This window comes from Nansenia antarctica (assembly GCF_963989245.1).
Source record: "Nansenia antarctica genome assembly, chromosome: 3".
NCBI classification, from domain to species: domain Eukaryota; kingdom Metazoa; phylum Chordata; class Actinopteri; order Argentiniformes; family Microstomatidae; genus Nansenia; species Nansenia antarctica.
The window spans coordinates 86,181,039-86,203,270 of record NC_137688.1 but is presented as its reverse complement, the minus strand read 5'-3'; the positions used below and the strand labels follow the sequence as shown (position 1 = coordinate 86,203,270).

At 42.5% G+C, this 22,232-nt stretch overlaps 1 protein-coding gene across 1 annotated transcript; it reads left to right on the top strand.

The window, feature by feature from the left end:
• The first annotated feature begins 4,825 nt into the window (after window positions 1-4,825).
• LOC308153001 (UDP-glucuronosyltransferase 2C1-like) lies at window positions 4,826-11,931 on the top strand. Its single transcript, XM_080526083.1, has 5 exons — window positions 4,826-4,882; window positions 7,626-7,930; window positions 8,340-9,053; window positions 10,500-10,725; window positions 11,027-11,931. The coding sequence occupies exons 2-5, from the start codon at window positions 7,631-7,633 to the stop codon at window positions 11,386-11,388; spliced, it is 1,602 nt and encodes a 533-aa protein (XP_080382209.1). The 5' UTR covers window positions 4,826-4,882; window positions 7,626-7,630; the 3' UTR covers window positions 11,389-11,931.
• Window positions 11,932-22,232: the final 10,301 nt, after the last annotated feature.

The following is a 22,232-nucleotide window of genomic DNA, read 5'->3' as shown; positions in this document are numbered from 1 at the left end:
AGAGACCCCTAGCATCTCCCTGGAGGATCTCCAAGAAGCTCCTAGTTTCCCCTGTGACGAGACGGCGAACCGGTTCGGAAGACAAGAGATGCAATATATATTCTAGAGTCTCCCTGCAAGTGTGTTGCATTTTGCAGCCCGCTGATGCTGAGCGTTAACACCAGCTGTCTTGGACAAGCTCGATGTTTTTCAGCATCTACGTTAATGTCCTTATGTATATTGAAGGGTACTCAGGCCAGGATTGAGGTGTCATTTCAAACTATTCAATGTCACAAGCTGTTCTTCTTCTTCTAAACGTGTACAGAAAAGAGTCACTATTTGATAACTACTTAAAGGTCTTATCGAGTGTCTGTGCCTATCCAACCTAACACCTTCCTAAGAACAACCTTGTGTCCTTGAATGGAACATTCCATGTTACAACTACTTTACAAAGGTCATACGCACAAGTATCATCAAAACAACCCGCAGCACTCATCCATCACTGATGTTATATGTATGCACCGCTTTCATCATATTTTGCATATGTTGCTCCAAGGGTGCTGATTATGGCTGACCCTGTGCCTAGAGCAAAAAAATAAATTTAGTTGTAGTCTGTGCAATGACAAAAAGTTGAATCTAATCTAATATTTCTTTTTGGTAATTTTGTGGGGGTTGTATTGGTGTGAGTGAAAGAGGGGGCTTGTCAAGGTCTCCACCAGTTCCATGTTGACAAAGCTATGAAGCCGATTCCCCTGCCGTCATGACTGTCAAGCACCGTTAACTAACGGCCACTGGCACGTCTTTATGCAGACGTTTGTCAAGCAGGGGGCAGCGTGAACTCTTGGAACTCAAATGATTGCTTTTCCTACCAGACTATTAGCAGAGTAGCACTTTTTACAGTTTGCAACCTGTCCCACTCTGCCCCCAGAACGACTAGGCCATGTTTGTCCATAAACATCTATGCTACCGGTCAAACGTTTTAGAACACCCTCATTCTTCCAGTTTTATTGAAATTCAAGCGGTTTCAAGTCCAGTGATTGGCCTGAAATGGGAACAAAGGTAAGCGATAATCTTGCCAGAGGTTAAAGAAAAAGTTTAGGTTAACAAAAACTGAAAAAATAATGTCAACTTCAACCGGCCTCCGTTTCAACTGCATAATACTTTACCGTGTCATTTCACCACCACTAGTTGCATTCTAGGAACATAGAACCACTTGTAACCTGCTGACCCATATGGCTTTTTATCCTGGAGTGCTTTTCCCAATACCTAGCATTCACATCTACTGTAACTGACATACGCACAAATGATTATGTATATGATTATGTATGTATGTTATATAAATCCTATGATTTATTCAATAAAATTACATTTGAAAAGTAAAAAAAAAAAAATTCAGGTTAGGTGTGTGTCAAATCAACGAGTCTAATCAACAAGGGACAGAATGTCATCAGATTGGAAGGTTTCTAGCCAATGAATGTTTGTCAGGGAGGGCACTGTAACGTATGGCTTTTCTGGGACCAACCCACTTCAAGCATTTCAGATGTTCTCTTTCATAGTATTCGTTTCGTATCTCACTATGGGAACGCCCCCTGCGTGACCTCATCAGAAGCTGAATTACACTGCGCCAACCCATTGGCTGGCCCAGGCGACGCTTGTGTCAGGAGGGACGGGACCCTCCGCCTATATAAGACGTACACACGGCGTCTGTCGTCATTCAAAAACCTCTTCTCGCTTCTCACTGGAGCTGACGACAACTGTGCGGGTGGCTAGAGCTAAACAGTCCACAGATACGAGCGACCAACTCGTGCCGACGGGCGCTTTGCTGCTAAACTGCATAGGTTGACGTTCACAGGAGTAGAACTACTTCTGTTGAAGAATAGGTATACTCTAACTCAGGGTAGCGATACCCCGTGTTACGATTCGAGTAGCAATACTCACCTTGCTCGGAACGAAAAGAGTAGCAATACTCCTCGTTCTGAACGACACGAGTAGCAATACTCCCTGTTCTGCGAGTAGGAATACTCTGAACGGTTACGGGTAGCAATACCCAGTGTGAGAGACAAAAGTAGAAATAACTTAAATCTCTATAACGCACTGCTAGCGGGTAGATAGTAATATCCCTCCCCTGGCCCCTCTGTTTCCCTTGATAGCTGACAAGTGTAACAGAGTTGGGAATGTATGTTTAGTTGTGGTGAATGTAGATGAGTTTCGCTGTGCTTGAGCAGCCCTGGTTGTTGTTGGAGCCCCCTTTGGAGTTTGGGTGTACTGCAGGTCTGCGCGTTCATTGTCCTTCTGTTGTTGCCATACTTACGGTGGTACCAGAATATGGCTGCCATCTGAATAGGTATGTGCGCGATGTAAAATGCTCCTCGTATTTTATTATTTGTGTGGAGAATCTTGTAATGTAAGGTGAAAATGTTGGTGTAGTACTGTGCTGTTTGTTTTTACATGTATTGTGATGATTTCTGTATAGTTTCGTCCACGGATTGTATGTTTGTGAACATTTATTGTTTGTTATTTTGAATGCGCAGATTCACAAGAGCTGCAGACCAGAGGAAGATTTGTGTTTTATATGTCTTCCATGCAGGTATGTTGCTCCACATGTTGTTTGTAATTGTTATTTGTAATGTTTGAGGGAAATTTGTGTTCTTTCTGTAAACAAATTATCCTGATGTGAAATATACATACACGGTGGGACAACCAGAATATGTCTGCCATCTGAATAGATTCACAAGAGCTGCAGACCAGAGGAAGATTTGTGTTTTATATGTCTTCCATGCAGATCAATAAAAAGAATTGGTTGAAAGAAGTTTGCCTGTTTGACCATCGTTACACAAGCTAACGGGTGAAGTAGCGAGGCCTGCTAGCAGCTAGCCTACAACCCCCTAGCCAGCAATGGCTAACGTTTTAAGAATAAAAGGTTTATGAGGAAATGAGCATAGGGAGAGTATGCAATGTTTATGTAGAACACAACAGAAAAAGAAAAAAAAGAAAATGTATTGTGCAACCAGTGAAATAAGAGTCTGTTGACTTCATGGTAATGGATTATTGATCCTGTCTCTTGTCAGGTGGTTGGTAGGATTTTTCGAATCATTTACATTTACATTTTTGGCATTCACATTTACATTCAGACACCTTATTCCAAAGCGACTTACAATCAATACATTTGACTAAGCAAGTGAATCATCAGTTCACCAGTCGTAGCAGGAAGAGTAATCTAGCTCAGGCCTGGGGCCATTGGCAGTCTCCGTGATAGAAGAAAAACATTTTTTTGTACTGTTCTGTTTTTTCTACCAGTTCTACAGCAGCAAAGGCAATAAAGTCGGAGACCAGGGAACCCAGCTGGACCTGATCAAGAAAGGTCAGACTCACACACACACACCCACACACACACACAGGGACGCAGACAGACACACACACACACACACAGGGACGCAGACAGACACACACACACACACACACACAGGGACGCAGACAGACACACACACACACACACAGGGACGCAGACAGACACACACACACACACACACACACACACACACTCAGACTCACACACACACGGTCTGTCTAATAAGCCTGTTGGAAAGAACAATCTGATGTGTGTGTGTGTGTGTGTGTGTGTGTGTGTGTGTGTGCCCAGCAGGGGAGGCCCCAGACGACAACAAACCTCACATCTCCATAACAACCAATTCCTTTGCCATTGCCGAGATAATCCATCCACCTGACAGGTGTGGCATATCAGATGCTGATTACAGCATGATTATTGCACAGGTGTGCCTTTGGCTGGTCACAATAAAAGGCCACTCTAAAAATGTGCAGTTTTATCACACAGCACAATGTTGTCACAGATGTTGCAAGTTTTGAGGGAGCTGTTGACAGACAGCCAAAGCCTGTCACCCAGTTCTGGATCCATTGCCAGAAATACTTCCCCCAACTGACAGCAAAGGCCATGGTGAGCCTCTTGCCTTTGGCAACAACTTGTCTTTGTGAAAGTGGATTCTCCTCCCTCACCTACCTGAAGAGCAAATACCATTCCAGACTGCAGCCAAAGGATGACATGATGCTCTGCCTGACAACCTCCATCTCCCCCAGAATAGACAAGCTGTGTACCACCAACCAGGGCCAGTCATCTCCCTGAGGTAGGCCTACCTGGCTTCCTGAAGTAAAATGTTTTTTTTAATAGAAAATATAAGCCTCATCAACAACAATAATAACAATAATAATAATAATAACCAATAATAATTATGCATGAACGTTTTATCAATCATAAATACATACAGGCTAATAACCCAGTATATAAATAGGTTAATAAGGTGAATGAAGTAAATATAGAAGTTATTATAGGCCTTAAAATGTGACTCATTTTAAAAAATGTATTACACTATAAAACACTATTTAAAAAAGTAACTAAACGTGATTAGTTGAATCAGGTGTGCTGGTGGTGGAACAGATCAAATATGTGGAGCGGCTGGGGGTCCCAGAGGAGAGGTTTGAGAACCACTGAGGTAGACCACCATTGAGATTGCTGTAGGAAGCTTTTAAACACTGGCCTACTGTACTGGAAATGTTTTGATAGCTATGCCTGTTCAGTTATGACTCAGCTCTTCTCCCTGTGTCTGTGGCGGGTAGTGGGGTAGTGGGGTGGTGGACAGTGAGTTGGACTGGTGATCAGAATGCCTGTAATGTGGGTGAGAGGTCAATGATGTGCTCATGCATACTTGTATCCCAGACCTCCAGGTTGGTTCATAGCCCAGTGTGGTATGTTTTCTATGTAAATCATTCACCTGCGATCAGACCAATCATCATTAACTTTTTTTGAGTTTGAGCTCATATTATATTCATTTCATTTTCTATATGAGTAACAGTCACACCGTGTTATAACTCTATGGTCTCTATAGCACAGGTGAGTGAATTTCAACTGCATTTTCTTATTTTTTTCAACTCATTTAGTCATATACAAGAAGTAGAAAGCTGTGCAGAGGTGAATTTGTAAACACACACATAGGAAAGTTAGTAGTTTCATTCTAAAGGTCACAATCAATAGTTAAAGCTGTTATCTTAGATGCTAAACACTGTGTCTCTGTGAAGAATTTGAATAAAAGGGAATAGTGCAATGTTCTATAACCCTGCAATATGTTTACATTCTTGTGTTTAGGTTTTCATATACTGTATATAAGTTACTAGTTCATATGTTGATATGTTTATAAAAGCACACAGTTACATGCTAACTCCCCCCTATCTATATACCCCCCTGTGAATAGGCCATATAGTGTATAGAAGTATAGAAGTTTACATAATAGATACATTCTCAGATTCCTACCCATCACTTATCCCCCTATTTATATCTATTTATGTCTCATTCTTGTGTTTTATTATCTTAGGACTGTCATTTAAATTTCGTTGTACCTAGGTAGGCTACCGAAAAATGGCAACGCATAGTAAAAGAGCAATCCTTTCCTGTCCAATATATTTGTGCTCTTGTGGTTCTAAAGGACATTATGCGTTCATGTTTGACATGCCCTAGTTGACAGCCAATGAGTCACTTTTCCTTTTAGGGGCGGCTGTGACGCAGGAGGTCCATGGTTTTGGAATGAGAAGTTCAACAAGCACATATGGGTGTGATGTTCGGGTGTCCCAATACTTTTGTAGTACACTCCAATACTTTTGTACACATAGTGTACATACTGGAACGCGCATGGCCTAAAGGGAACGGACAGAGGGCAGCCAGGAAGGCACCAAGTGTCCCCGAAAGTGTCCAATCTGTCCTCTAGAGCAGCGGTCCCCAACCTTTTTTGCGCCACGGACCGGTTTCATGTAAGACAATATTTTCACGGACTGGCCTTCGGGTGTGGGGGCATAAATATCTTTCCCCACGTGCACGTGCATGAAACGTGCACGCGCGCTCAAAACAACGACGTAATTTCACGAAAAACTAGAGGGAGCGTGGCACCCCAAAAAAAAAACGGTTAAGCCATTAAAGCCGAGCGGCGATGTTTTATATAGCAGGTGATCAAATACCAAGATATCCGGAGGCTACAGCTGCAGCAGAACGCGCATACATACAGCACTGAACGTAGGTTACCGTATAATATCCATCTTTGGATCATAATAATATACGTGACTGACAGATACGCCCAAGTCAAGACACTGACACTGACACACACAGTGAAAGATAATCAGCTCATCGAATATGAAGTACACGAGTACACACAGAACCAAGAACGCGCATACAGTAGCTTACTGAACAACATCCGTAGAATATAAACTTGTGACTGACAGTCACACACACACACACACTCACACACACACACAAAGATCATCAGCTCATCAATACGAAGTAGGCCTACATGAGAGCACAAAACCGGCTAACGTTACTGATTAACTGTTAACTGTAGTGCCGAGAGACGGGAGTCGTAGGCGGCGTATCAAATGACAAAGTTAAACGTTTAATGTAGGATATGAACGATTGTCAACAACACACTCAAGCAGTAAATAGAACTGAATAAACAACTCGGGTACCACGCACTTATCTGTCCGTGCGGAACAATACTCCCAACCCATAGTTCCGTGGGTGAATTATGTCAACCCACCATATTACACAAGTAAAATCACAGTGTGACAGTCAGATGGAGCATTCGGTAAACAGCTGAGTATCAGCTGAGTTAAAGAAAACCAACTCTTACCTTTGATGACACCCACATGAGCCCTGTTTTCCCGTACTTCTCCCTTGTGTCTCTTATTGTCCAAATGTTCCCTGAATTCTCCAGCATGTAATTCCGTTGTCAATAAAAAAATCGACTCCCCTTCTTTTTCCCTGCCAATACTGTCGTTGCTAAAGTGACGGCACATAAGAATCGTTTTTTTACTAGCTAATGTCTGCTGATCCACCACCACAGCTAGCCGATGCTAATGTCTGCTGATCCACCACCACAGCTAGCCGATGCTGATGGCTCTTCTTCTGACACCTGTTCTCCCGCTGTAGAGTGAACCGTTTGAGGGATTTTTGAGTGTGAAACTAAAAGACAGAGTGAATATTATTTAAACGAAAACATATCTACAAATATTATACTGAACTGTACAAAATCATTGTTGTGATTGGACGTTAGCAGTCCGCTGCTATCAGACTGGCCGCGTGAGTGAGTTGACGTTTCTTTTCAAGGGACCAGCGGAGGAGAGGAATATCCTGAAATCCAAATTTCCCGCTAAACTCGGACCAAACACAAAACTGTTTTGCAAGCGCGTGTGGGGGCGATTAATTATTATTTAAACATTTTTCATAATAAATATCATTCATATCAATATCAATAATCATTTTGGTCAAGGTTGAAGCACTGATACTGTATGAAACCCCCTCTGTGCAGGGCCTTCTATTGCTAGAACCTTCGCTTACTTGTGATGGAACGCCGTACTTTGCAAACGACTTTTTTTTGCCTATGTCTCACCAAGGACCAGTTAATCTGAACGTCGATTTCCACGACACTCCAACACATAGCAAGTTGCTATTAGCAACAAATGAGGTGATGGATGTACTGGATGTGACTTGAGAACATTTTAAAAAGTGCTGAGACAACCAAGAAATGATTCGGTTTTTTTATTTTTTAAAAATATGTTAGGTGAGTCAATATATCTTTCTTCTTTAATTTCAGACAAAATGCATCCTGGTCCTGCATGGGGGACACCTGCATTCCTCAGTGTCTGTCTGACATCCTTACTGCTGTCACCACCCTGCCATGGAGGAAATGTCCTGGTCTACCCGGTGTCCGGTAGCCATTGGGTGAACATGAAGGTTCTTATCGAGGAGCTCCACGCCAGGGGACATAACCTCACCGTGGTCCGAGCCTCAACAAGCTCGTACATCGCTGAGAAGTCTCCTCTCTACACCTCGGTCACTATTACAGAGAACGCTTCTTATGACGACTTCTTTGAGGTCTACATCCAGAAACACATGAAGGTATTTTCCTCAGAACTTCTGTAATCCTGTAAAAGAGATGGGTCACATGAATTGACATGACTTCACTATGGGGTCTAGAGCCTTCAGTCACTCTGCTGCCCCCCGTCTCTGGAACTCTCTCCCACAAGACATCCGCAACACTAATTCTCTTTCCACCTTCAAATCCTGCCTGAAAACCCACCTTTTTAAACTGGCGTATTTTTAATTGATGGTTGTTTTTTATTTCTTTTGTTTTGTCTTGTTTTGGTTTGTTTGAATCACTGTTTGAACCTGTTTGAATTTGTTGCTTGTTTTTAAATTATCCTCTGTAAGGTGTCCTTGAGTGCTCTGAAAGGCGCCTATAAATAAAATGCATTATTATTATTAGTATTATTACTTGATAATTAACACAATTCATTCGTTGGTTCAGGCTCAGAGAGAGGGGGCTTCGGCTCTGACGTTTTTCAAACTCACCAAAGAGTTTCTCTCCATGATCTCGGAGGCCCACTTCCTGGCCTGTGAGATGCTGTCTCACCTTCTGGATGACAAACCCTTGGTGAAGAGGCTTCAGGACACTCAGTTCGACCTGGTTCTGACTGACCCAGCTGTAGGAGGAGGGGTTGTTTTGGCCAAATATCTCAATCTGCCTGTGGTGCTCAATGCTCGCTGGATAACCAGTGGAGAGGGACACTTTACCATCGCTCCTTCGCCCCTCTCTTATATCCCTGTCCCAGGGTCCGGCTTCACAGACAAAATGAGCTTTGTCCAAAGGGTCAAGAACATGCTTTTCCACAGCATCATTGTCTTCCAACAGAAGTTCCTGATAGGGCCGAGCTATGACGCCATCTGTGATAAGTACTTTGAGGGAGGATGTGACATCATCAGCCTCATCCAAGAAGCGGACATTTGGCTGATGAGGGTAGACTTTGTGTTTGAGTTCCCCCGGCCCACCATGCCCAACGTGGTCTACATGGGGGGGTTCCAGTGTAAGCCGGCCCAGCCCCTTCCCAGAGAGCTGGAGGAGTTTGTTCAGAGCGCCGGGGAGCACGGGGTGATTGTCATGTCTCTGGGGACGCTGGTCAACGCTCTACACAATGACATCGCTGAAGAGATCGCCAGTGTCTTTGCCAAACTGCCTCAGAAGGTACTAATTCAGTTTTTCAAGAAGGTAGAAAAAAAAGATAAACTCTTTAATGTATTTTTGAAACTACACTCGTGTATCAAAAAAAAGCAATTAGTAAATCAAGTAATAATGTGACATTGAATTAGTATAATGTTGTTGCTAGTTATTACAGGTTTATAACACAGGTATAAGGTAATGTGAAGTTGAACCAATTTTCATCACCGTTATAAACCCCGCTTTTTTGTTGATTATTCCTCCCCTTTAATAATACCAATTAGTATTGTTTTTTATATCGTTGGAAAGCCTGATTAGTCACCTTTACAACGAGGTACAACTTGTAAGGATCATGCATTCGTGGAATGAGCAACACAGCTAAACTTGTGGGTAGCGGCCCAAAAATATTTGCCAAAATCCCCTATATTCTTCTGTTGGTATTCACTCTCGTTTTGAGTTGCTTGGTGGATTGGATGATTGCACTCTCCCACAGTAATAAGGAAAAAACAACACATATTGGCCATTTTTACACTTTATTAATTTTACACTGTCAGGGACCTCAGTAGCGTGTGGAAGATCCATACGCAGTCACAACAGCTTGGCACCTCCTCCTCATGCTGGTCACCAGCCTGGTCACACACTGCTGTGGGACGGCATCCCATTTCTCAACTAGGATTTGCCGCAAGTCAGCCAACATGGTTGCGTTGGTCACTCTGGCACGTACAGCACGCCCAAGCTGATCCCACAAGTGTTCAATTGGGTTGAGGTCTGGACTCACGGCAGGCCATTCCACCCTCTCCACTCCCAAATTCTGGAGGTGCTCTGTGATTATCCTGGCTCTGTGGGGGCGAGCGTTGTCATCATGGAGGATGGAGTTAGGTCCCAGATTCTGGAGATATGGGATCGCCACTGGCCCCAGAATATCATTCCTGTCAATTAGGTGCCATTCAGGTGCCAGTCACACACCTGTGACTGACATACACCTGCCAGCACTTGAAGCTCAAAACGAGAGTGAATACCAACAGAAGAATATTGCAGGGGATTTTGGCAAAAAAATTTGGGCCGCTACCCACACATTTAGCTGTGTTACTCATTCCATGAATGTATGATCCTTACAAGTTGTACCTCATTATAAAGGTGACCAATCACGCTTTCCAACGATATAAAATACAATACCAATTGGTATTAAAGGGGAGGAATAATCAACAAGAAAAGTGTTTCCGAACTTTTTTTGAGGGGTTTATTTACTTATATTTATATTACTACTATAATATATTATAAATATAATATAGCCTTCACCAGTTAACCCTCTCCCCTTCCCATGTCTCCCCAGCACTACCTTAATTAGGCCCCCTATACTTTCTTCTGTTTACCTTTTTATTATTACTACTCAATCTTTTCAGTTTGTAAAGCGTCTTTGAGTGTCTAGAAAAGCGCTATATGAGTCTAATTTATTATTATTATTATGACTAGGTGATCTGGAGACATGTCGGGGAGCGCCCCTCCACCGTGGGTAACAACACTCTGCTGGTTGCCTGGATGCCTCAGAAGGACCTCCTGGGTCACCCCCAGACCAAAGCCTTCGTGGCCCATGGAGGAACCAACGGAGTCCAGGAGGCCATCTACCACGGCGTCCCGGTGCTGGGCATCCCCGTGTTCTTCGACCAGTACGACAACCTGCTCCGCCTGCAGGAGAGAGGCGTGTAAAATAACTATTTAAGTATCTAAAAATAAAATATCAAAGGGCAGCCTGCTCTCTTCAGATTGCATATAGAAAATGTATTTAATTATCTTTTGCAAAAGGAGAACAGTTTACAAGCATAACAGACCGAGGTCTGACAGTCAAACGTCCTCAAAAAAGTGTTTGTACAGATGTAACAGTCACGCCCTCAGGTGAGGCCAATCAATGATGAGGGGTGGTCACGTTTAAGTGAAGATGAGGATTTAGAGATGAAGGATGAAAAAATGTCTCATTGAAATGAAATAATTTTCTCCTACAGGCGCCGCCAGGATCCTGGATCTGGCCAGTGTTAGAGGACACACCTTCCAGAAGGCCCTGGACGAGGTGCTCAACCACGCCCCCTACAGGCAGAGCATGCAGAGGCTGTCCCATCTGCACAAGGACCAGCCCACCAAGCCCCTGGACAGAGCCATCTTCTGGGTGGAGTTTGTGATGCGTCACGGGGGGGCGTCTCACCTACGTACGGAGGCCTACAGGATGCCCTGGTATGCGTACCACTCTGTGGACGTGCTGCTGCTGCTGCTGGCCGCTGGGACGCTCCCCCTGCTCTCCGCCGCCGCCCTGCTCAGACTCCTGTGCTGCAGAGGGAGGAGGAGGAGGACCAAGACCAAACAACCCTGACCTCAACCAGGTCGATGTGGTTCTATGATCCTGTACTTCTGACTCCTGAACGGCAGTCACAACCCATCTCCGGTCGGAGGCTGAAGACCCATCTCTTCAGGTTACACCTTAACTGCTCCTCCTGAGACATCTACTACCCCCCAGCACTGCGTCTCCTGAGACACCTGCTTTTCCCCTTTACTGTGTCCCCTAAGACTTCTACTGCCCTCCCTGTACTCTCTCTCTGTTCTCCAGTGTCTATGTATACAAAAAAATGTTTTCCTTCTATCACTGAGACTGCCAATGGCCCCGGGCCTGAGCTAGATTACTCTTCCTGCTACAACTGATGGATTGATGATTCACTTGCTTAGTCAAATGTATTGATTGTAAGTCGCTTTGGAATAAGGTGTCTGAATGTAAATGTGAAAGCCAAAAATGTAAATGTAAATGATTAGAAAAATCCTACCAACCACCTGACAAGAGACAGGATCAATAATCCATTACCATGAAGTCAACAGACTCTTATTTCACTGGTTGCACAATACATTTTCTTTTTTTTCTTTTTCTGTTGTGTTCTGTTGCTTATTTCTCTTATTGGCTATGAATCAAAGAACAGATATTGAGTTTAAGACAATTTAATCAGACAGATACATACATTACATGTGTTCCCCGTGGACCTGGGCTGGAAAGAGAACGCTCTCTCCCTCTCTCCCCGTTTCGTTCCAGAGGGGAGGGGCCAGCGTGTATGTGTGTCTTTGCCCAACCCCCAGAGGTCCCTGTTGGTCATCTGGTTGCCATAGAACCCTCATTGTTAGAGGGCATCATGTCCTTGCATGCCCTGGTATGTGTGTGTGTTTAAAATATACTACATATTCATACATAGATCATACATACTACAGAAATATACGACACATCTACATAAACATTGCATACTCTCCCTATGCTAATTTCCTCATAAACCTTTTATTCTTAAAACGTTAGCCATTGCTGGCTAGGGGGTTGTAGGCTAGCTGCTAGCAGGCCTCGCTACTTCACCCGTTAGCTTGTCAGCTATCAAGGGAAACAGAGGGGCCAGGGGAGGGATATTACTATCTACCCGCTAGCAGTGTGTTATAGAGATAAAGTTATTTCTACTTTTGTCTCTCACACTGGATATTGCTACCCGTAACCGTTCGGAGTATTCCTACTCGCAGAACAGGGAGTATTGCTACTCGTGTCGTTCAGAACGAGGAGTATTGCTACTCTTTTCGTTCCGAGCAAGGTGAGTATTGCTACTCGAATCGTAACACAGGGTATCGCTACCCCGAGTCAGAGTATTCCTACTCTTCAACAGAAGTATTTCAACTCCTGTGAACGTCAACGAAGTGCAGTTTAGCAGCAGAGCGCCCGTCGGCACGAGTTGGTCGCTCGTATCTGTGGACTGTTTAGCTTTAGCCACCCGCACAGTTGTCGTCAGCTCCAGTGAGAAGCGAGAGGAGGTTTTTGAATGACGACAGACGCCGTGTGTAAGCCTTATATAGGCGGAGGGTCCCGTCCCTCCTGACACAAGCGTCGCCTGGGCCAGCCAATGGGCTGGCGCAGTGTAATTCAGCTTCTGATGAGGTCACGCAGGGGGCGTTCCCATAGTGAGATACGAAACGAATACTATGAAAGAGAACATCTGAAATGCTTGAAGTGGAACAGTATGGAGGGATGGTCCCAGAAAAGCCATACGTTACAGTGCCCTCCCTGACAAACATTCATTGGCTAGAAACCTTCCAATCTGATGACATTCTGTCCCTTGTTGATTAGACTCGTTGATTTGAAACACAACTAACCTGATTTTTTTTTTTTAACTTTTCAAATGTAATTTTATTGAATAAATCATAGGATTTATATAACATACATACATAATCATATACATAATCATTTGTGCGTATGTCAGTTACAGTAGATGTGAATGCTAGGTATTGGGAAAAGCACTCCAGGATAAAAAGCCATTTGGGTCAGCAGGTTACAAGTGGTTCTATGTTCCTAGAATGCAACTAGTGGTGGTGAAATGACAAGGTAAAGTATTATGCAGTTGAAACGGAGGCCGGTTGAAGTTGACATTATTTTTTCAGTTTTTGTTAACCTAAACTTTTTCTTTAACCTCTGGCAAGATTATCGCTTACCTTTGTTCCCATTTCAGGCCAATCACTGGACTTGAAACCGCTTGAATTTCAATAAAACTGGAAGAATGAGGGTGTTCTAAAACTTTTGACCGGTAGCGTAGATGTTTATGGACAAACATGGCCTAGTCGTTCTGGGGGCAGAGTGGGACAGGTTGCAAACTGTAAAAAGTGCTACTCTGCTAATAGTCTGGTAGGAAAAGCAATCATTTGAGTTCCAAGAGTTCACGCTGCCCCCTGCTTGACAAACGTCTGCATAAAGACGTGCCAGTGGCCGTTAGTTAACGGTGCTTGACAGTCATGACGGCAGGGGAATCGGCTTCATAGCTTTGTCAACATGGAACTGGTGGAGGAGACCTTGACAACCCCCACAAAATTACCAAAAAGAAATATTAGATTAGATTCAACTTTTTGTCATTGCACAGACTACAACTAAATTTATTTTTTTGCTCTAGGCACAGGGTCAGCCATAATCAGCACCCTTGGAGCAACATATGCAAAATATGATGAAAGCGGTGCATACATACTATAACATCAGTGATGGATGAGTGCTGCGGGTTGTTTCGATGATACTTGTGCGTATGACCTTTGTAAAGTAGTTGTAACATGGAATGTTCCATTCAAGGACACAAGGTTGTTCTTAGGAAGGTGTTAGGTTGGATAGGCACAGACACTCGATAAGACCTTTAAGTAGTTATCAAATAGTGACTCTTTTCGGTACACGTTTAGAAGAAGAAGAAGAACAGCTTGTGACATTGAATAGTTTGAAATGACACCTCAATCCTGGCCTGAGTACCCTTCAATATACATAAGGACATTAAATCAAATAGCTGGAGCCACCAAATCCGTCTTCACCTGTTTACGGTAATGCAAGGAAATTCACACAGGAAAAAAAAAAAGACAGATGTCGTATTAAACAGCTATTTATTCAGATAGCAGGGAAAACAGCTTTTATCTCCATGACCATTTGGTTTTGCACAATGTTTCCGTAGATCATCTATCAAAATACTTGCAATTACAAATGTCACCTCCATAGTTTTTCTTAGCTTGATCAGACAGTGATATGCAAGAAATAACTAGACCCCCCATCTGTACTCTATTATCACAAAGACAGACTCCTGCATTAACCACTTTTTTGGGGAGAATTTTAACAGCGTAAAAAACAGTCTGACCACGAACGTGGGCGGTGGCGCTAGGGTGTGTCTGAAATATTAGTGGTATTTTCAAGGCGTAGACATTTTTCAGCACAACTGATGACACTTGACCTGCTCGTCGTCGTGAACACGCCTCTTTAACCGCTACTCCACCCAACTTGAGATGAGACAGCCCTCCACCACTGTGGTCATTTCACCTGTTGCCTACCGCAGACACACATTGCCATTATACGCCTGAATTTAAGACCTGCGTCCGTTTTAAACCGTCTGAAAATAGAGACCATGGTGTTGTCATAACCCTTGCATGAATGCTTCTGTTGTTGATTATTTTAAGTGCTACAGAGTTGCTTGACACTCTTGACCTTCAGCCATTGAACACAAGAGTACTTGGGTAATGAAATAGGAAAGGTAGTAGAGTTACTGTTTCCATTTCATAATCCTGCTCACTTGACCCTGGTTGGTTCATATCAGTGGAGGCTCCTCCATAGAGGTGGAGGAGGCCTGGCCTCCCCAATAATTTGAGAGAAGAGAGAGAGATTTAAAAAAGCAATAATTATATTTTTTATCAGACACACAACATACAATTCAGAACAATACTTCATCCATTTCTAATATTTATCCTGCAGAACAGCACTCATACACGCGTGTGGCGGAAAAAGGTACTACACGGAGGCCAGGCCTCCTGTCGGAAAGTGGTTTCTCATAGAAGTCAATGTAATGCAAATTTTTTCATGGCAATATGTGATTGGCCAAATCACTGAAAATGGGTGGGAACAGGAGGCCTGGCCTCCGTGTAGTACCTTTTTCCGCCACACGCGTATGAGTGCTGTTCTGCAGGATAAATATTAGAAATGGATGAAGTATTGTTCTGAATTGTATGTTGTGTGTCTGATTGACATAGTGTTTGAGTGCTTTTGACATGTCATTGATTGTATGTAGTATGGTGTGGTGAATGTTGTGAGCCTGAGCAGAAGGGATAATAGCTGCTGCAGGCGGACCAGAGATTCATGCCAATTGTTTTGTTTATTTGATGACCCATTGTGCAGGCAATAAAAGCTGCTTCATCCACCATCCTGAGAGTGTCCCAATCCCTTCAGTACCGCCAAACACAAATTAATAATTTTTAACAAAGACAGATAAGAAGAACAGGGAACATTCCATCGCGAGTGAAGCGAGCAAGCGGAAACAAAATTGGCCTCCTCAATTCTGGAAGTCACCAGCCTCCACTGGTTCATATGTACCAGCTAATAAGAGGTTGGTCAGTGTTCCCACTTTCTTTATATATAAGGGGGGGGGGGGGGGGGGACGACGACTTGTGTGCAAAATGACACCTGCTTGTCAGATCAGATCACGAGCAATCTCTCGTGGCTTCTCTCAATTCCACTGTTGGTCATAAGGACACAGATTAAAAACAGCATTTACAATCTATAATATATACATAATAAAACACACATCAACACCTTCACACCCACAGATACACAAACACTTAAAATCTGAACATTCCATGTTGTCATCACACCAGGGCAGAGGTCATGTTGCTCATCCGTCATATTCTTAGTTGCTGATAATGATGACATCATACATGACATCATGATGACATCATACTCAAACTGACTAAAATTAAGAAGGATTCAACTCAGACTGATGACTCCTATTCCTGATGTCACCTTTGATGTGTAGCACCGTGCCCAGCTACTAACCCAGATTACTGACAGATGTGGTAGGCTTGTATGCTCTAGGGATGCACCGATAGCGATAACAGTATTCGTACCTGATACTGTGCTCATGTCCTCGTAAAACTACTCTGATTACATCCGGTCCCGATACCACTTAACCGCAATGTAACGTAACCTCTCGTAACAGGTAGGCAGAGGAGGAGCGGTGTCTGCAGCTTGGAGATATTTTAGGATAGGTGATGATGACGACAAAAGTAGAGCAGACAGCAAACTATGCTCTGCTAAACTCTGTATATGTGGCAGGGTTTGGTGGAAGAGGTCGGAAACAAGTCGGGAATCGTCAAGTCGCGGAAATGATCGAAAATTTGTTTTTTTTCTCCAGATTACAAAAGTTTAAGTGTTGAAGAGCCCACTCAATATAACAAACAAGTTTTACTGTATCATATTCACTGTCTTGCCTGCCTTCCTTGTACTGTCTGTACTTTCTGTCTGAAATCCTTGCCGGCTTGGGGACCAAAACACCGGACCCTGTCACATATTTAATTTGTTACAGTCAGAAAGTGAGGAACAGCTGATGAAAATAAAACGTGTTTTCAAAGCCATTGTTAGAACTATAATAGTATTATTAAGTACTCGGTATCGGTACTCAGTATCAGCAAGTACCCAAATGTAAGTACTTGTACTTGGTCTGAAAAAAAGTAGCATCGGTGCATCCCTAGTATGCTCATTTGGGTCTAAAAACCTCCACAGAGAAGCACTGCACAATACTGCCCACACCAGCCCTTCCCCGGTACTACCACCATGACTCCTTATAATAGTGTTGAGTCTATGAATTCTTACGATATGATCGAGAACTCCAATCCACATTATTAGGTCTGTCGACATGACTTCACAGTGCAATGGCAGTTTGTAAACAGGACTATCCACGTGTATGTTCCCAAAATGTGCTTGACGTTGATCAGCTCCTCTTTGGCGGTTGGAAAAAAGCCCTCCCTTTAAATTCCATCCCACTAGAATGCTTGCGGAATAAACCCGAAATTCCATCAAGGGAGGACAAAAAACTGAATGAGTCATTTGTCCCCTTCAATTTGTCTGGTAAGTATCTCTATGTTGACCACTAACTGTTTATTTTAGTACAGTGCATTGATCTACTACTACCTCGAAATGTATCATCATCGATCGATCAATCTGCCACTATTTCCGATAAACTCACTCCAAATAATGTAATACTGACTCTATTCACCTTCTCAAAACTGATTCCGGTACACCCACTCCTGCTTCTACTGTGACTGTGTGAGCACATGGGCCAGATGAACATTTCCTTGCACTTCCACACCTTTTACACATTCTCCTGGCTGTGCAGTTTTCAAGGTTTAGTATTCTTATTTGGAAAAGGCGCGTGCCGGCCTATTACTCGCAAACTTCACTTTTTCCTTTACTTTCCTTTCCTTACCGTTTTTCTTTTCCTTTACGCAAAATCACAACCTCTGAGTTCAACAACTGAGTGAGGAACACCTACAGTCATGTGAAAAAGATAGGACACGGTGGACACCCCATGAAAACCTTTGTCTTTTTCAACATAATGGACATGTGATCTTCATTTTAACAGTATTGAGAGATGGGGGTAATGTAACTAAACAAATAAAACTGAAAAGAAATCCTTAAAAAATTATTTTGTGAAATTTAATTAATAGAAATGCACTTTTTTCTTGTGGGGGAAAAAGTTAGGACAATACCAACTATTAGGGAATAGGGTGCCCTAACTTTTTCCTCAGTAGAAATTGACATCTTTGTTCATTTTCATATTTCATGGGCTGTCCTAATTTTTTCACATGACTTTGTCATATGGCTATAAAACCTATATTACCGTAAATTAAGGCAGTGCTTCTGGAGAGTAGTATCATCATCATTATTATTATATTAATTACAACTAAATAGCCTAACATCTTTTGCCATACCTGTTTTGGAATGGAACTGAATTGTGGAGAATAATTTGGCAAGTTTGCCACATTAAACTTGTGTGAATTAATTGTGCTTGGGGGATCTTTAAAGCAGTGTGGAATGTGTGTGTCTCCTCGCTATAATGATTAAAATCAATTAAATTATCTAAAGAAGGCATAGAAAGATTTAGTCAAAATAATCACATTTTGTTGTCCCAACGTTCAGAATTTGAACCACTTATCAACACAGCCTCCTGGACAGTTTCAAAGTCAACGATATAGCACAGTCTCTCATGCTTCTGTGCAAAAAGGAGAGCTTGCAAGAAAGAATTACATTTTACTTTCACATACTCTCCTGTATCCAAGTACATAATATAACAATACAACCTGAATTGTAAGCCTATGTATGTATTCCTCTATTCTTTGACCGGATTCCCCACATCATCATGGCCATTCCTTGAGGTAAGCAATCATTCGAATACATTTGAAACGCTATACATTTAGGCGGTTTAATAGCACATTGACCCTCTCAAGGTAGGCTACCTGGATGGCCGAGACCACTAAAAAGTGAAACTTTAGTCTACCACAGATAAGGGTTGCTGTGTTTTTTTTTTTTACTGATTTCAGTGTTACTTGACAGCGTTCCCACACCTTCTGAAATCAAATTCAAGCATCTTTCAAGGACTTTCAAGACTCAATTCCCTCAAATTCAAGGAGTCAACACGGCATAGTTTGAGACAGAACTAGTTGACAAGCTTAGTAAAACATTTTTGAATATATGTTTATAGAGAAAGAGAGAGAGAGGGGAATTCAAGCACTTTCAATGCCCCATGTCTATTTTCAAAAACTCTTAAGTTTTGATTTCTTTTTCTCAAATTCACAAACTTTCAAGGATTTCAAGGACCCGTGGGAACCCTGACTTAAACAAATGACCATATGGCGCTTTTCCACTAGTGCCGGTCTCACTCCAGACCTGTTCAGGGTCCAAGCACTGTATTCTTTTGTGCATTACTGTATGTTTCCACCACCAAAAGTGATTCTGAGGACTCAGGGAGAGCAGGGAGGAGCATACTATCGACATTGCCAACGTGTAAAATAAAAAATCTGGCAAGTTTCACCTTCAAACTAACATGACCACTAGCAAAGAGGATGAAAAAGAGCTTCTTTTTTTTTTTTTTGCATTTTGGGGCAAAGATTTTGTATAATTACATATAGGTTGAGTGCCTTGAAATCCAACGGTAGCCGTTAAGAAACCTGTGTCGTAGCCATAAGTCCTAAGTCCTGCCTGCAATTCAGGTGTTTTGTGGTTTAATGAGGCAAAATGAAATTAGCATCATCAGAGATGGGAAATCTATATTATTGCTGAATAATCCGCTGAACTTTATCTGAAAATAGAAGGATCTGTCTCGAGTCTGAAATGGTCGCATCATCGTGGCTCATTAACATCTCATTAACATCTGCCAATAACATGTTGATTTCAGTTTTCAAATCCCTCCCATGACTGCCACAAAAAAAAGGCAAGGATTTTCTCCGGGTGGATCAACCCAACTTTGGTACGCTGCTAGCTACTTGTAAACTACATGAGAAAAATACATTCAAAACACTCACTCACGTTAAAACAAGTAAACAAGCAGCTTTGAAAAGAAGTATATATTGTAGTAAGTGAAATTGTGATGTTTGTCGCAAATCTTGGAAATTGAGTCAAGATTGGGGAAAACATTCCCTAGAAAAACTTCTATAGCAACCTGGTCAAAGTAGCCTGAAGTCACACATTAGTGACATGTCTATAAAACATGTTTTTTTAAAAGAAATAAGAAAAGTAACATTCCCATATGAATGTTGTGCTTGACTTATTTGTGTGTGAAATGTTAAGTGTTATCACACTTAAAAGTAATTTCATGCTAACTGGCTAGTAATGCTAACCAGTCGATCGTTCCAGTTGTTAGCATGTTAGCTCTTATTTTCTGCATCCAGGATTCTGTTCAAATATGTTCTTCGTGACACCAAAAACAACATGATGGAACAACATTAGTGTCAGTCTTAAGAGAACAGGGTATTTTTTTTAGGGCCGTGGTCTTATGGATTCCCATTTGTTGCATACAGCCATCTCGCCCTATGAATGTTGACATGGAATGTTTCCACTCCAGGGATTAGTCAGGCCCATATTAAACGCAAACCTGTCACCTGTGCATTAGCAGGAGACTGCATCAATGGTAGGATAGCTAGCGATCACCAATCAATGGTCGATTTGAGGAGAAAAGGAGGAGCATGGTGTTTTTTTCAAAGCGCAGCTGCTATCTAGCTAGCTAACATTAGCTAGGTATACATCTAGCAAGCATTTTGGACTGCCACTTTAATAGCTTTTGTCCCCCAATTACAAGGCACAAGCTCGCAAGCTATTCAGTTGATTCAGTTAGCCCTGATGTGGCTAGCCCTATAGCTGTACTAGACACAGTAAGTCTAACGTGAGCCATAACGTAGCCCATTCAGCGGTAACCTGCCCCATCTGGCAACCCTGCCCCTAATTTGTGTTTAGTGTTAGGAATAGCTGGGCTAGTTGGATATAGAGCACATGATCACATCTCACAGCTGGGAACTTGGGTACTGGGTACATCTTACTCTAACTGAAAATTTAAAAAATGTCGAGCGAATTTCACTCAAACTCCTATCACTCTTTACATCTCTCCGTCCCCTTGCCCTGGCATGTGTGGTAACAACAGTTACGTGTTCATCAAGAGTGTAAACCCACATGGATGTTGTGTCTTTTTTGTTTCTGTAGGTGGCTTTCCTACAGTATGAGCAAGGCTCTTTAGTGTCATTCTCTCACAAGGTCACAACAACAATGAATGACTTCCTCCTCATATCCTGATCTCTCTTTCCCTACCCCTCTTCCCTGCAGGTGAGCTGTCCGTTATCAGTTATCGCTAGTCTTTTGGGGACCCTGCCAGCTGTTGGACTTCAGTGGGAAGACATTATTATGAGGAGCACAAATTATTATGAGGAAACAAAAGTACACATTACTCAGGGATTGTTGGTTTCAGTTATGATAAGATCAGGACTGGATTTAGATTATTTTTTGGGGGGGGGGGGCCTGGTGTTGAAGTTTTTTTTCTTCTATGTTGCTAATATGTAGGTTGATTTTTTGGGGTAATATATTGATCGTGACTCATTGTATCTGACAAGGCTGTCCTGTAACTTTGATCTTGGCTACACAGCCTATAATATCAAAGCGAAAAAAACACTGTCTGGAACCTTGCTCTCAGTAACGGAATGACTTCATTGGGGGCTGGTATGAGAACCCACATTTTAAATCGGCAATTTACTGTAGCAGGTACCTGCCTCTGCTGCAAAGCAGTTAAAACTGTTATATATTCAGACTCTTCTCTCCACTCTTTCACCTTTACGCCCTCTCCAGGTAAGCCGCGCTAGTTAGCTAGTGCTAGTTAGCTCGGACCCTGGGTGAGCTGGAGAAATGCGGTCTTCGCCGGGGAGTGCAGGGGAGTTAGCTAGTAAGCGCTAGTTAGCTATCATTACAGGGTCTGCCTGGCTTTCTGTTCCTCACTGGCTATTCTTCCATCATGAACGCTATACAGCCCTGCCCTAAAAAAGATGAGACCTTAAAGGTGCAATCTGTAATTCAAACAACAACAACAAAGCTGGCTCCTCCTCGCCACTTTCTTTTTGGTTAACAGCTGAGAGATGGGGGCTGGAGAAATGTAACCACTCAATTTGAGGATTCATTGAAGGAGCTATGGATGCAAGGACAGACCATTCTTGAGATCAGAATTATAGTTTTACCATGTTTTTAAGCTATAACATAAGAGTGTGATGTTTATTATTGTTTACAAACAATGGGGTAAAAAAAATCAGGTTCTGATGGGGTAAAACAGTTGATTTAAGCTCACGAGGCATTTATTAAGTTATATTCTTTTAAAAATCTCTATA

Coding starts and splice junctions, on each gene's coding strand:
- LOC308153001 (XM_080526083.1), top strand. CDS start 7,631: ATGCATCCTGGTCCTGCATGGGGGACACCTGCATTCCTCAGTGTCTGT. Junction 7,931..8,339: donor ACATCCAGAAACACATGAAG/GTATTTTCCTCA, acceptor TCGTTGGTTCAG/GCTCAGAGAGAGGGGGCTTC. Junction 10,726..11,026: donor GCTCCGCCTGCAGGAGAGAG/GCGTGTAAAATA, acceptor TTTCTCCTACAG/GCGCCGCCAGGATCCTGGAT.